Raw genomic sequence first — 15,184 nt, 5'->3', positions numbered from 1 at the left:
GGGCTCTTCACCGGGGTCAAGGGCAGCCCAGGGCAAGCCGGCGCCTCCCTGGGTCTGGATTCGCCGCTGGTAGGGGAGGAGTTGGGATGGGGCCACTTTTGTGCTCTCGTGTCGCCTCGGCTCTCAGGTGAAACCAGAGGGAGCCGATCCACGTCCCCTCCTGTCGCCGCCCCCGAAGAGCGCGCCTCCGAGGCTCTGTGTCAGCCCGAAGCGCAGGAAAGCGCGCCGGCCCTTGGCTGTGCCCGGGCCACACACCTCTACAGGGCTGTGACGGCTTCAAAGGCCAGTTGCTAGGACGGGCGCGGCCGGCAGGAGCCAGAAGCACAGCCGCTGATTGAAGCCCCCAGCTCGGCAGGAAGGGCCCGCGGCGTGGGCCGCGGCCCCTGATTTGCAGCGCAGGAGGGAGGCGGTCTGGTTGAGGGGAGAACCGGGATTTATTAGGTGCTGCATCGAGGCGTGACCGGAAAGCTGGTGCGCGGGCAGCTCTCTGAGCCCCGGGTGCAGCGTGGGCGGAGAGGATGGGCGGCGGCGGCGTACCCGCGCGTCCACACTGCCACCCAGCGGCCGCGGGGGGACGTGCACCCGCAAGACGATGCTGCAGGGGTCCCGGGCCCCCTAGGCTGCCCGCCACACTGAGGCTCTGGGGGTTCGTGTGTGTGTGTGTGTGTATGCATGCGCGCATGTGTGTATGTGTGTGTGTGAGAGACAGAGGTATTGAGAGAGTGGGGAGCAGTCAGAAACGGAGAAGGGAGACAGATGCAGAAGAACAAAGGGACAAAGGGCAGCAGGGAGGGGAGGAGGCCCCCCAGACCCAGCAGTGCCAGACCCTTCAGGGAACACTCAGCCGCGCTCCGTGTGGCTTCTCATCGAGGCCTGAGTGTGACCCCAGGTGGCGGCAGCCATGGAGACCTGGCAAACAGAGGAGTCGGGAAAAGCATTGGTCTTCTGACCGTAGGGGTCACGGCGAGCTCTAGCATGGGCTTCCACTCCTCGCCCTGGGCCCGGTGCCCCTGCAGCACGGGGGACGAGCGGGGTTTCGGGGGGCTGCAGCGAGAATGGCAAGAGGGTGTCTCCTCTCGGGCGGGGACCCGCGGCTCAACGCCTTCTTGTCCCCGGGGCAGCCTCTGTCTGTCGGTTCCTGCCTCACCCAGACTTGACAAGCTGGCTTCCGCGTCTGCCGCCCTGGGGGTCTGGACGGCGCCCACCTGCTTCCTTGGGGGCAGGTGGCAGGCGAGGGCCCAGGAGTGGTCACCAGGGGTAACCCTGTTGAGTCTAGCAGATCAGAACCAAGGGCAGGTGGCGTTTCTTAGCTGTAAGCAAAAAAATCTGAGTCTGGCTAATTTAAGCAGAAAGGGAATTGTTGAAAGCTTTTTGGCAGTTCAAAGGAATTTTGGAAAGACTGGAGAATGTCTTGGGTGCTACACGGAAGGGAGAAAAGCCCATACACCATGCAGGGCCTGCAGGGTCCCTCTGCCGGTAGCCGGCTGCAGACAGGAGCAACTGCCCTGCACGCCCGCGCCGAGCTCCACATTCAGCATTGGGATCGAGCCTGTCTGGGTACCTAGATCTCCAGGCCAGTTATGTGTGTCTGCCCAGGTTGTGCGCTGCACAGATCCAGAGGCACCACACCGAGAACATTCTGCACACAGTGGCTTTGTATGTTTCTGTGCCCTAGATATGAGGAAGCCTGGGAAAGCTTGCCGTTTGCAGTGTTGATGGCGGGAGGGAAACTCTGCTTCACAAGGATGGGGTATCCCAAGCAGACCATATCAGGTAGCTTAAACCACCGCCAAACTTAGGGACTTTAAACAGTAATGGATGAGTTTTGTTCTTAAGAATTTCATCTGGAAGGGGAGACATGTGCCCCCTGAGACCAGAGGGTGCAGTGGGAGCCGAATGGGGGAGGGCCAGGCAGGTTCTGGAAGGGGATAGGGGCAGCCTCTCCCTCCTCTGCACCGGAGGACTGGAGGTGCAGGGGGGAGCAGGGCAGGCCAAGACCCGGTAAAGAGAACCCAGGAAGGAAAGTAGGAGGGGTTCCTGAGGCAGGAAACCCCTCCAGGCATCAGAGGACCCCTCACTCCGGCACACCTGCTGCTCTGAATCCCTGCTCGGTTCAGCCGCTTACGACTTAGGCTCCCTGGAATAACCTTGGGCCTCAGTTTCTCCATCTGTGATAACAGCGCTCTGCAGGGTGGTGTGATGATGAGTGTGATCACCTGTGCCCCTCGTGTGTCAGGTGTGGCCATGTGTGTCAGGTGTGATCATGTGTGTCAGGTGTGGCCACGTGTGTCAGGCAGGTGCTCAGCTGTCCCCGTCTCGCCGGAAGCCCTTCCCCAGGCCCCAGGCTCCCAGGGCTGGGACATGTGTCTTTCTTGCGCCACGAGGCACAGGTGTGCTTTCTCAAGGTCCGCGAGCCCCTTTAACCCCCACGGAAGCTCTGTGTGCGTCTGCACTTTCCCGGCTGAGGGTCCTTCCCGTTCTCAGCCCCCATGGCTCTCTTCTCTGCCTGGAACCACTGCTAGGTGTGCTGAACACACGCTCTCACGGAGGCCTCCTAGAGACAAAGCCCAGGGGACCCAGGAACCAGGGAGGAGGGGCTTCAGGCCAGGTTGCTGTTAGGGATGGGGGCGGACAGTGGCAGGGTCAGCGACAGTGGGGGGCCCAGGTCTGCCTTGGCCTCGCACAGGGGTCTTGCAGGGGCGCCCTTGGCTTCTGCAGGGAGGGGCTGCTCAGCTTGGAGCTCTAGCTCCCTGCAGCCCTTGTGACATCACACAGGCGAGGCCCGTTCCCGGGAAAGTCGGGCTCGGGCTCGGGCCCCTATGAATTTTCTCCTGCTGGCACCTGAGTACCATGGGACCTTGGCTGGCTGGCGGGAAGCAAGAAACCCGATTCTGAACACCGAACGTCGGGACTCCTGGTGAGCTTGGAGGGCTGTTTATAAACAACTTGCTATTTTAAAGTTGTTATTGCAGAAAGAACAGGGTGACAGAGAGGAATTTATCAGCACAGCAAGTGTTTGACCCTTTGAGAGGTGAGGGTGGGACGGATCTCCGCAGACGTTTGGTGTTGGGGGTGGCTGGATGCCGGGAATGGTGTTTGCGGAGCTGGGAACAGCCCGAGTGTGCTGAGTGGCTCTGGGCTCTGGTCCTGCTCTGCTGGGGTTTTAGCCACTTTGGTCTGTACAAAAACACTAAGAACTAAGCCCACAGGTGAAATGAAACTTTGTCCCAAAGAAGAGCCACGCATCCGAGGGAACCTTGAACAAGTCCCCAAGCACGTCCACCAGGGATCTCAGTGCTGACCTCGGGCTCCCCCACATCGCTACCTGTACGCGCTCTAGCTTTGTCCCACACTTGAATAAACTTCTCTTATTTCACTGTAAGTCTCAGCCTTTTGCCCAGAGGCGTTTTTATTAGGCCCATCGGCAGTGATAACAGAAGCCTCTGTTCTTGAATGCGAATTGTCGGGACAGCCTGGCTTGCTCCTCAGAGGGAGACCACCCTCCCACATTTCTTAGACTCACCCCGTCGCACCTTCCTATTTTAAGGCAAATCCCAGAGGAAAACAGCTTTTGACTGTGAAATGTCAAGATTATGCTTTTTTCCACCAAGAGAGACTAACGGCCTCACTGCATTGGAATAACCCATTATAATGCTCCTCATTTCTGATGACGGCCTCACTGCATTGGAACAACCCATTATAATGTTCCTCATTTCTGATGACGGCCTCACTGCATCGGGACAACCCATTATAATGTTCCTCATGTCTGATGACTAAGTTGCAGTTTGCATGAAAAGCTTTAGCATATTCATTAAACATCACAGCCTGGCCTCAGCCACAGCCCCTTTTAGAGGTGATCTTGCTCTTTGCCTACAATTATTTAAAAGCTAATTTTATTCTATTTAAAAAAATCAATTTATTTATTTATTATTTTTATTCTTGGCTGCATTGGGTCTTCGTTGCTGCGCGTGGGCTTTCTCTAGTTGCGGTGAGCAGGGGCCACTGTTCGTTGTGGTGCGCGGGCTTCTCATTGCGGTGGCTTCTCTTGTTGCGGAGCACGGGCTCTAGGCGCCTGGGCTTCAGTAGTTGTGGCTTGCGGGCTGTAGAGCGCAGGCTCAGTAGTTGTGGCACACGGGCTTAGTTGCTTCGCGGCCTGTGGCATCTTCCCGGACCAGGGCTTGAACCCGTGTCCCCTGCATTGGCAGGCGGATTTTTAATCACTACGCCACCAGGGAAGCCCCTAAAAGCTACTTTTTTTTTTTTTTTTTTTTTTTTTTTGCGGTATGCGGGCCTCTCCCTGTTGTGGCCTCTCCCGTTGCGGAGCACAGGCTCCGGACGCGCAGGCTCAGCGGCCATGGCTCACGGGCCCAGTCGCTCCGCGGCATGTGGGATCTTCCTGGACCGGGGCACGAACCCGCGTCCCCTGCGTCGGCAGGCGGACTCTCAACCACCGCGCCACCAGGGAAGCCCTAAAAGCTACTTTTAAATGAACTAGTAAGGGATTCCAGATTTAGACGGATTTAGAAGTGGATGCCATAGGTGGTCTGAGCAGGTGGTCGGGTCTGGGGGCTCCTCCCCATTTCCCTACAGACCTGGCTGCTCCCAGTAGAGGTGGTGGGGGCCGTGAGCAGAGGGTTTGGTGAGCCCGCAGCCCCCGGGTCCCAGAGCTGTGGACCCCCCACTGGCTTCCCTGAGACACCGCAGGTGATTAGACTAAACCCACTGGGTCAGCCAGAACTGCCTCCCTCTCACAGGGTCTATAACCTTGGTCCCAGCTGCAAACTCTCCTTGCCGCGTGAGGTGATGCAGGCACAGGTTTCCGGGACCGGGAGCAACAGTGCTGGGCCTTCTGCCCACCACAGGGTGGACAGGCTGTGCCGACACCCAGGCCCTCCGTGCATGTCTTTGCTGCTGGGATCAGTGGTGTGCCCTGGCTGCTCTCTCCTCCTGGACTCGTTCCTTGCAGTGAGGAAGTGTGTGTTTATGGGTCTCCTTATTGAACTCAGACCCAATCAACCAAGGGAGTCTGCCTATGGGCGAAGTCTGACTGGACACCAGTACAGAGTCCCCGGGCCCTGTGTTTGCTTCTCCAGAGAAGATGCAGCACACCCGTCTGTTTCTGGGGAACCTCAGCCGGCCTCCCGTTTGTTCCCTCAGCGCCCACACAGCAGCCCCCCTCCAGAGGCCTCTCTGCCCCTCCCACGCTCCAGCCCCGCCCACCTCATCCTGCCCACTCTTCTCCTTGGATGGCCTCGGATGGGGCCTCTCTGCCCCTCCCACGCTCCAGCCCCGCCCACCTCATCCTGCCCACTCTTCTCCTTCACACAGCAGCCCCCCCCAGAGGCCCTCTCTGCCCCTCCCACGCTCCAGCCCCGCCCACCTCATCCTGCCCACTCTTCTCCTTGGATGGCCTCGGATGGGGCCTCTCTGCCCCTCCCACGCTCCAGCCCCGCCCACCTCATCCTGCCCACTCTTCTCCTTGGATGGCCTCGGATGGGGCCTCTCTGCCCCTCCCACGCTCCAGCCCCGCCCACCTCATCCTGCCCACTCTTCTCCTTCACACAGCAGCCCCCCCCAGAGGCCCTCTCTGCCCCTCCCACGCTCCAGCCCCGCCCACCTCATCCTGCCCACTCTTCTCCTTGGATGGCCTTGGATGGGGCCTCTCTGCCCCTCCCACGCTCCAGCCCCGCCCACCTCATCCTGCCCACTCTTCTCCTTGGATGGCCTCGGATGGACATGGCACCTGAGTTCGTAGGAGGAAAGGTCGGTGGGTCTCTCAGGGTGAGAAGAAGCACTTAAAGCACCCAGGCCGAGGTTCCAGCTCACTTACCACTGCAGGGACCCCGACTAGAAGATCACGAATCAGACCCAAGGGCGGCCTCCTTGAGAAAGCCCATTATTGCAAAAGGCTTCTGAGAACTTCTCTTAAATTGGCGACAGTTATGAGCCAAGGCAGCATTGCCTGAGGTTTAAACAAAAAGACATTTTGCACCCGTGAAAAGAATTCCCCGTCCCTCTGTGTTTTCTTACAGTAGAGATGAGTGGTCCTCAGACTTTAGTAGGAGAATCACGTGGAGAGCTTAACGTGGTGTGCGAGGCGCCAGGTAAGGCACAGAGGGAAAGACCCAGGCCTGCCCTCCAGAGCTTACACTCTGCCCGGAGACGTGTAGACCAGCGCTGGCAACAAGGCAGGCCAGGGCGCCACGTGGGGTGGGGAAGCAGGGAGGACCACGTAGGTAAGTGATGCTCAAAGGACTCCTCAGGAGGGGAGGGAGCTGGCCAGACAGATGATGCAGCAAAGAGAGTTGACGGGGGGTCTGAGGGGCAGGACCGGGGAGGGTAGGTGAGGGCCCCTGTGTCCCAGGCCCTGGGGCAGGGGAGGGACTCCCAGGTCAGCTCCCCTGTGCTTCGCTCGCTCTGCTACATTCTCAGAGGCAGGTGTCAACCAAAACAACCCCTGCACAACCCAAAATTTGAGAGTTATGTTTTATTTGGCGGGCAAAACTGAGGACGTAAGCCCAGGACGCAGCCTGTCAGTAGCGCTGAGGGACCGCTGTGCAGAGGTCGGGGAGGAACCAGGATCTACAGGGGTTTTTGCCACAGAGACCAGGCAGTCGGAACATCAAAGATGACTGTTCGTTAAAGAAAACCAGACATCTCAGGTTAATGAATTCAGCCCTTTTCTATGCATGGGAAGAGGCAAGAGTCTGCGCTCACCGGAATCGTTCCTTTGATCCGCACCTCAGCTACCTGGGGCCAGGATCCTGTGCTTTTTCATCCTGAGTCCCCGCAGGGGGCCCCCTGTCTTCAGGGGGTGGCTGCAGGGGCTGAGGGCTTGGTGGCGGGCATCCTGTTTCCATCCTGAGCTCCCTCAGGGCTCACCATCTGGGCGGCTGCAATATGATGGCTCGATGGCCCAACATCCTTTGTTTACTGATACGGCAGCAGCATTTTTTTCATTGATGCAGGTCGCACATAGCAACAGCCCCACAAGCTAGGTCACCCAAACCGCTGGCAGCTCCAGAACAACCAGGTCCTCCCCTGCCTTTTGGGTTCTGGCTGGCGTCAGAGGCCAGGACACTGCATCCTTTCCTGACCACAGGTGTCCCTGAGCCCCAGGTTCAGTAGGGTGGCCAGCAGCCACTTTACACCTTACTCTCAGAAATGGTCTGCTTTGGGAGTTTCCTGGCGGTCCAGTGTTTAGGACTTGGTGCTTTCACTGCCATGGCCTGGGTTCAATTCCTGGTCCGGGAACTAAGATTCTGCTAGCCTAGCAGCATGGCCAAAAGAAAAAAGAAGTTCTGCTTTGGTTAACAAATCACCAGGCCAAACTACCTGCAGGGCTAAGACACAGCGGTGACCTTGTGCCCCCCCCTTTTTTTTTTTGCCCTTGCTCTGTGAAAGATTCACAAAGCCCAATGTCCTTTGTTCTTGAAAATAAGTTGGTTTATTTTCTTTCCAAGCGTAAGAAGTTAGCACTTTTGCATCCAGATGGTAAAGGGGATTAAGAAAAAAGTGTGGGAAGGAAAGATTAAGGGGGAAGCAGGCAATGAAATCTAAACATTAAAAAGCACATTGTGACTTAACTGCACATTGTTTCTCTCCCCCCAGGCAGTTTTCACGTTTCCTTTTTACTGCAGCTCCTAATGTTTCACTAGGGAATGAAATAAAATGGTTTGTAATTTATGGTTATTTTATCCTTACTTCTTTCTTTCTTTGGTTAGATTTTATTTGCAACAGATGACTTTTTTGCTCCTGCAGAAAACCTTATAAAGGTACTGTAAATTGGCCTCTGCGAAGTGCTGGGGTGGGGTAATCCACGAAGCCCTGTTAATTAAAATCTCCCCGTGTACTTGGGCTGGGAGTCACATGACGCCAATCAGTGAATTAGCATATTAGAACAGCAGAAAAGTGTAGAAATCAGCCTCCACTCATGCTAAGACATGGCAGAGACAGACGGGGACCTGACACAGGAATTTGGGACCACTTTGCTCTACGGGGGAAATCACTGAGATCCTCCTGTATTTCTCTCTGCCCCACGTGGTGTTCATAATCCGTGATGGGAAGAAAAGTGGGGCAGATCTTGAATTTTTTTGAAAATGTTTTACCTGCCTAATTATAAAAATGTAGGACATGTTTATTAAAAAGAGAAAATACTGATAAATATGGGGAAGAACCGGAACTCTGCTGGAATACTGCCACCCTGTCCCACCAGTGAGAGCAGCGAGAGTTCTCTCGCGAGGGATGATGGACGCAGAGGCCCGGCAGCGGGTGTGACTGCCGTCGGGTGGGGTGTGGACTCTGCCTGGTGATGTGATTTCTGGCCATCTGGCCACTCTGGTGGCACAGCTGCTCCTTCCAGGCAGGACCCGGCCAGGTCCAGAGCACGCTGAAGTCTGACCCTCTGAGGACACCTTGCATATGCTAACTTACCCGTCGGAGAAAATGATCGTAAAATGAGGAACAGAGATGTTGATTAGCTTGCTCTAGGTCACACAGCCGTCATTGTCAGAGCTCTTACGATTTACCATACGTCTATCTTTGAAAAAACTGAAATGCATCCACACCTTGACTTTGCTATTCCACAGACTTACCTTATTTGCACAAGTACACAAAGATATGTAGAAAATATTCATTCCAGTGTTGCTTGAAGGGGAAAAAGCCAACCTCAATGTCCCCTAGTGGGGAGCTAGTTAAAGAACCCTGGGGTCTTTCAGATATGGAATGATGTGGCCATCAGAACCTGAGCAGGCTGCCCACGCGCTGGGACAGAGGTCCAGGCAGGCCATGTGTGCAGGAGACATGCTGGAAAGGGTTCACGCCAACCGTAAGGCGGGGTGTCTGTGGGGAGCCGGGCTTGGGGAAGTTGGCGAGAGAGAGAATGGGCCTTATTTCCTACACTCCACTCTAGTGTGTATATATATATATATATATATATATATATATATATATATATATATTCTCTCTATATATACACACTTACATATGTTCACACTTACAGACCACTTAAGATGTGTATGTATGTGTGTATATATATATATATATACACACACACACACACACACACACATTCTCTTATTTGAAAAGAAAAAGGATATTACAGGTAAAGCTAAAGTCCCTTTCACCACCAATTCAATGCCAATTGGCTCCTTCCTTTGTAGAATTAACACTCTGATAAGATTGGCATATTCTTCTAATATATTATGTACTTTTAAACACATAACATGTGCAAGGGGCTTCCCAAGTGTTACTTCAACTTGGAAACAGTCTTCGGGGGATGTGCTCACCTCACCATTGCTGTCCTCCGGTTAAGCGGTGGGACGCAGCCATTTGTCTAAGGCTCCACGAGGGGCCGAGCTGAGCCTCCCCCGGGCCCGCCGCCGGCTTCCGTGATGTCAGAGTGTTCGCTTTCACACGTGGCCACGGAGCAGCTCAGAGCGCGGGGCGCTGGGTGCTCAGCTGGACCCCAGCATCGAGCCTACTTTTCCTCTGACGTCGGCTGAATTCCTGGTTACGTGGTCTTTTCGGGGTTGCTTTGGGAATCCGACTGCCCTTTCTCGCTTTGCTCGACAGCCTTTTGGGAGGCACCTAGGTTGCAGTCGGGAGTTGCACCAGTGTCGGGGCTCGTGGAATGAATCCTATGTGGTCTTACCTTTTGCTGTCAGTGGCTAATTCTGTGAATAAAGGCCCACAGAGAAGTAGGACTTCTTTCTCTGAAGGCAATACAGAGATAAGGAGGCACCCCCTGATTTGGAGCAGGTTCCCTGGGCGTGAAGGTGGGGCAGACACCACTGCGCCTGCTAAGGTCTCGCCTAGAGCCCCCGTCTGCACTGCCCATCTGTCCCTTTAGCCTGGGCTCTCGCCTGGATGTTAACGATCCTCTGTCACACGTCTTTGCTTTCCACGAGCACACGGAGTTTAGGGAGTGGATGTCTGGATGGCGGACCAGAGGGAAAAGGATCCCAGGTAAGATGATGATGACTGTTCACTCACGCTTGCGAAGTTTAAAACCAGGGGCTGTTGGAAAGCAGTGTACGTTTGGGGTCGATTTCAACCTGGGGCCCTTGGAATGCTCTGTCGCCTCTGATGTCCCTTCTGACCATCAGGCTCTAAGAATTCAGGAGAGGTCGTGCGCGCCCTGGGCATCTGTGCAAATAGGAGGGTGTAAACGCTTCGTTAGGAAAAGGAAAGGATGATGAGGGCTGTGATGAAGGATCCGAGCTGCGCAAACATCATTTGGTACATGCGCTGCATTCGGCTTCAGAATCCCTCTCTGAAGCAGCTGTTCTTGTCCCACCTGGTTGCCATGGAAACAGCCTCATTCACTTAGCCCAGGTCACATCACTGGTAACATAAACTGGGAACTGAGCCAAGATCCATCCTGTCTTTTATGTAACCTGAAGATGCTACTTTCACTCATCGCTACTCATCAATCAAAATACAGTGAAAGAAATGCCTGTAAAAGGAAACCAATCCAGCATTAGGCTAATGGGGTTCTTTTTTGCTATCATCTCAAGTATTACACAAATATTGGATATTTCTAATTTTCTGTATTTCTGTGGTCCTCCAGACCTTATGAGGTTCTAATACGTCTGGACGTTTTAAGGTGGGTCTGTATCTGACGGCCAGAAACCAAGAACAACACAGCGACACACTGATCAAGAGTTCTTAGACTTAGCTGATGCCAAGGAGGGCGCCTGGCTGGGGCTGTAGGAAACCCCTGAAGCTTGAGATGGCAAAGAGCACGATGTTTCTAGGAGACCCAGCTCGATACCGAGCGCCGGCCGAGCTGGGCTGCGTGTTCCCTACGCCAGAGTCACAGCTAAACTTCTTGTTAGTTTGTTTTGGCCATGCAGCTTGTGGGATATTAGTTCCCGGAACAGGGACCGAACCCGGGCCCTCAGCAGTGAAAGCGCCGAGTCTTAACCACCGGACCGCCCGGGAATTCCCACAGCTACACCTTTTGGAAGCCAATCTCATCCTTGATTCACAGTTGAAGACCTGAGACTCAGAGAGGTCAATTTGCCAAAGACACACACAGCTCAGGAAATGATGAGTTTGGAATCAGAATTGCTCTCAGAATCCAAGGCCTGTTCACGTTCTGGTCTGATTAGAGTTGAGGATTCACGCGGGAACGGCGGTCATGTACGGCCACGTCAGGAGAGATCTTGAAGTCACGGTCAAGAAGGAACCCACACACGTTTTTCTGTGATGGGAGGAGTGCGTTTCTGGTGTTTTATTTTCATTGTCGTTTTGTTCACTCATGTGCTTCGTCTGCCGAATTCAGTCTGAGGCGGGTGTTGCTGCTGCCTCCAGGTCTCGACTGGTGTGTCGTCCAGCTGGGAGTACAGGGGGTCACCCGGGGCTTCTATGTGGACGCTTCTCACTTCACACGAGGAGATGATGCTCCTCGAGTGTCAAGTGGCAAACTTTGAAGAAGGTGCCTCGGGAACCAGTGGCCCTACCCCGGGAAGGAGCATTGTGGGGTGGTGAGGCCCATCTGCCCCCGACCGCACGCTTCCCACTCAGACAGGCTCAGCAACTTGTCTAGAGGCCCCTTTGTTGCCACGGGAGCTTTACAATGAGATTCCCACTCAGGTGCTCTGTGAGTTTTGATTTTTAGCTTAACAGGGTTCTTCAACCTGATTTAGATCTCATTATTCCCACGCTCTGCAAGACTCCCCTCCCCACCCCATGGTGCCCCTGCACGTCACTGTGAGGTTTGGTGAGCAGGTTGCTGGGGCAGGTGGCAGGAGTGGGCTGCCCGGACCACCTGGACGATGTGAAGCCAGGTCTGAGCCACCTGTGGGACCAGCGTACCTGCCCCCTTTTGGCTGCCCTGGTCTGCGTAACGACACGGCAGCCGTGGGCTTTCCAGAAAGGGTTCCTTTCCACACCCTGGAATAATGGGCCATGTGACTCATAAGGCTCTTTAATTGGCATCCTCCAAGGTTGGTCCCAGAGTTAATTTTTTGGAAACATGTACCATTAAGTGCATGTCTATACATGTACTTGGGAAAGAGAAATCATGTCAGTTAGCAAACGTATTTTGGAAGCACTCTGTGCACAGCACTGTATGAGGCTCCTTGGACATGAATGGGCTCACCTCCTGGAAGACAGCTGGGGAACCCGAAAAGTCACATGATGATAGGAGGGGTGCTCCTTTACAAGCAGGAATGACTAGCAGACAATGACTAAGATGCCTTCAGCAAGCCCTTCAACTGTCCACGAGTGCTTCTATTTCTGAATCGCCCATGTATCAATTCTAAGGATGCCTTTGGGGGAAGTAGTGTCTCTGGAATTGACTTACAATATTCCAAAACTTTACTAATCAAGCTTTCTGAAAACTCTACTCATGTGATAAATTTGTTGAAGTTTGAACTTGGAAACGATATTTATTATTTAATGAACAGACGTACCACCATATGTTCTGCACCTCTTTTTGAAGTTACCATCGGTAATTTAAATACTGAGGAACTTTAACATGTGTGTCTGTTACTTTGATCATCTGATACATTGACTTAAGAAACAATGTCTCTAGTGTTATTTGGCAAAATGAAAATGACCACACAATCCGCTAAGAGGGTATATATATCCTCTGATTTTGAACACAAACCGTAACCCTAACGGTCACTCTAACTTCAGATAAACAACCAGAAATCCCACAACGAGAAGTCAGGACATGAGCCACAGCCAGCCCTGAGGAGTCTGAAGCCATTGCTAAGGTATGTCTCCCCAAGGAACGGGATCTTGTCACGGGCTGTTACGACAGCAAGGGAGCAGCCCTCCTCGCCCGGCCATGCACTCAACCTGGCACAGCTCGTGCATGTGTACTTGCCCTGTGTGACCCTGAAGATGTATCTGGAGAGGTTTGTGCAACCCCTGTACCACGGCCTATGCGAGGTCTAGGGCTCTGCTTCCCACAGGGCGGTCTGCTCACAGGGACCCCGCTGCAAAATGATGCCCGAAGAGGTAAATACAGAAATTGACGCCTTAAATAATTTGATAGCAATTGGACAAAGTAACGTTATGCCTGATGAATTAATACAATAAACAATTTGGCTTGTGTTTCGGTACATTCTTGTTTTTCCAAGTTTGTCTAGTAATTAATTTATATTGTGTTTTACAAAAGCGTCGATCCAGCGCTGGCTGGGAAATACATAATGGCAACAACAAATGGGCCCTTCCAGTTGAGGAGCACTGATCTAGGGAAACTGTTGAGAGGTTCAGGCTGACCCATTTAAGCCATGGTCCACGGGAAGAGCCCGGGTTTTATGTGAACATTCACAGCACATTCCGGCTGCTCCTTTCTGTGAGCCCTCAAGGTGAAGGCCTTTGGAGGCTCTTTCCCAGACCTCCCTGTCCATCCCCTTTCACCACCACCCAGTGGCTATTTTGACCAGGGTGAAAAAAAAAAAGCAGGCCTTTATTCTGTTTATTAAAACTGACACTTGATCCTTATCAGTATTTTTATTAAAGTGTTCCATTAGGCATCCATCATTAATTTTTATTACAAAATGTCCTGCCCTGTAAGCCCCACACGGGCATTAGAATGAGAGAATTTATTGTTGCCTAGAGCCATCACTAACATTTTTATATTTACTGCTAGCTGAAGTCCAATGATTGGAATTGTTTGGTTCCCATGACAGAGCTTAAACCGGGAAATCCTGCTTCCAGCTACAGTTGTTTTCCTGTCAACTCGCGGCAGAGGTGAGGTCACATACGACTCAACCTTTCCCTGGTAAATATGATGTGGACCCCTCTCCAGCGCTGTGGCTTCTTTAGTTAATGTTGGCAGGTTTTAAAAATACAAAATGAAGTCACCCTTTCCTTCTTGCTCTAGCATTTCAGGGTTATAATTTGCCCTTTTAGTGCGCTAGGAAATTCTTGTCTTAGCGTCCCCATCCATAGGGAGTTAGGAAAAACTATCAATTAAACTAGGATGTGATGGAACTAAGTTGTGTTGGGCTAGATATCTCCTAACAATGTCTGTTTCACAGGTCCATTAGTTGAAGTGCTATGTACAAACAACCATCAGCTTTATTGTAATTCACATAACATGCGATTCACCCATTTAAGTGTACGATTTAAAGTCTATGTAAATGATATATATGTGCAACCACCACTGCAGTGCACTTTGGAACAGTTTTCATCACCTCAGAAACAAATCTGATACTCTTGGCTCTCAACCTTCCTCTCCCCCAGCCCTAAGCAGCCACTAAGCTACGTTCTGTCTCGATACATTTGACTGCTCTGGACGTTTCATATACATGGTCTTTTGTGACTGTCTTCTTTTACTTAGCATAACGTTTCCAAGGCTCATCCGTGTTGTAGCACGTGTCAGTACTTTATTCCTTTTTGTGGCCGAATAATGTTCCGCTGTATGGATAGACAGAGCGCTCATTCATTCATCAGCCGATAGACGTTTGGGTTGTTTCCACCTGTTGAATACTTATGAATAATGCTGGTAACATTCCTGTACAAGTTTTTGTGTGGACATATGGTTTGCATTTGGGTATACACCTAGGGTTGGAATTGCTGGATCATATAATAACTCTATGTTTTTAATTGTTTGAGGAATTATCAGACTGTTTTCCAAAATGGCCGCACCACTTTACATTCCCACTAGCATCGTGTGAGGGTTCCAACGTCCCCACATCCTCCCAACACTTGTCATTTTCTGAATTTTTGATTACAGCCATCCTAGAGGATGTGAAGTGGTATCTCACTGTGTTTTTTTTTTTTTTTTTTTTGAGGTACGCGGGCCTCTCATTGTTGCGGCCTCTCCCGTTGTGGAGCACAGGCTCCGGACGCGCAGGCTCAGCGGCCATGGCTCACAGGCCCAGCCGCTCCGCGGCATGTGAGACCTTCCCGGACTGGGGTACGAACCTGCGTGCCCTGCATTGGCAGGCGGACTCTCAACCACTGCGCCACCAGGGAAGCCCCTCACTGTGGTTTGGATTTGTATTTCCCTCATGACTAATTATGATGAACATCTTTTCAGTTGCTTACCTGGCCATTTGCATATTTCTTTGGAAAAATGCTTCTTCAGATCTTTTGCCCATTCTTAAATTGGGTAAAAATCCAATGTTATTATTTTATTAGTAGTCTTTTATTACTGAGTTGAAGAGTTTTTCGTATATTCTAGGTACAAACCCTTTATCAGATATATACTTGCAGGTAC

The 15,184-nt window shown here is 52.4% G+C and overlaps 1 protein-coding gene across 1 annotated transcript; it reads left to right on the top strand.

Annotated features, from left to right (window-relative positions):
* The first annotated feature begins 5,736 nt into the window (after positions 1-5,736).
* Positions 5,737-14,211, top strand: ALLC (allantoicase). Its single transcript, XM_060168985.1, is given in 9 exon segments — positions 5,737-5,763; positions 7,725-7,775; positions 8,396-8,418; positions 9,893-9,966; positions 11,317-11,416; positions 11,418-11,440; positions 12,646-12,725; positions 13,610-13,741; positions 14,206-14,211. Coding segments are annotated over 9 exon segments (516 nt in total).
* The last annotated feature ends 973 nt before the right edge of the window (positions 14,212-15,184 follow it).

This window comes from Lagenorhynchus albirostris, chromosome 13 (genome assembly GCF_949774975.1).
Source record: "Lagenorhynchus albirostris chromosome 13, mLagAlb1.1, whole genome shotgun sequence".
Lineage (NCBI taxonomy): Eukaryota > Metazoa > Chordata > Mammalia > Artiodactyla > Delphinidae > Lagenorhynchus > Lagenorhynchus albirostris.
The sequence above is the reverse complement of the archived record's forward strand: the minus strand, read 5'-3'. Positions and strand labels throughout refer to the sequence as shown.